Below are 536 nucleotides of genomic sequence, written 5' to 3'. Positions count from 1 at the left end.
CTACACTTTCAATTTGGCATCGTCAAGCACTATTTCATGGAAGACATTTTTCTCGTCAAGCAATTTGAACAAAGTATAAGGAAACGAGACCGTGATCTTACTTTTTCTTTCTTGATTTGCTAAAAAATGATCATTCATCTTTTGAGCACGGGCTAAAAGCATCGCTTTTTTCTCCCCTTCAAAAGTTTCAAGCTCGGCTAATAATTGAGCAAACGCCGGCAACTTCTTCTGTTCTTTAGCAAAGAGAACCACTGTAACATATTGTTCAAGAAACTTTAACTGATCTGCAGTTAATTCGAATGACGGAAGCTTATGTGTGTCTGCAGACTTAAGCTCTTGTGTGTCTTTGACAATAGCATGGGTTGAATCATGAGCAAGGGTTGCTCCAACGCCGCCTGTTGGATGACTGCCAGGAACTCCGTCATTTGACGGATTTAATGGATTAACAGCTACGTCAGGTGCATTTGGGTCGATGGACGGTGTGGGTAAAGTGTTAGGGGCTTCACCGCGCAAATAATGACTAAGAGCCCCTTCAT

At 42.0% G+C, this 536-nt stretch overlaps 1 protein-coding gene across 1 annotated transcript in view; it reads right to left on the bottom strand.

Moving 5' to 3' along the window:
• The window catches only part of PHALS_06609 (hypothetical protein F444_20559), a gene marked incomplete at both ends in the record, with an annotated part of 2,625 nt that continues 2,089 nt past the window's right edge, over nt 1–536 (bottom strand). The window contains one exon of the mRNA XM_024719928.1: nt 1–530. Coding sequence (XP_024585178.1) covers nt 1–530 — 530 coding nt within the window. The remainder of the gene's footprint in view (nt 531–536) is intronic.

Source organism: Plasmopara halstedii, assembly GCF_900000015.1.
Source record: "Plasmopara halstedii genome assembly, contig: Scaffold_3060, whole genome shotgun sequence".
NCBI lineage: Eukaryota > Oomycota > Peronosporomycetes > Peronosporales > Peronosporaceae > Plasmopara > Plasmopara halstedii.
This window is presented reverse-complemented; position numbering and strand designations above follow the sequence as displayed.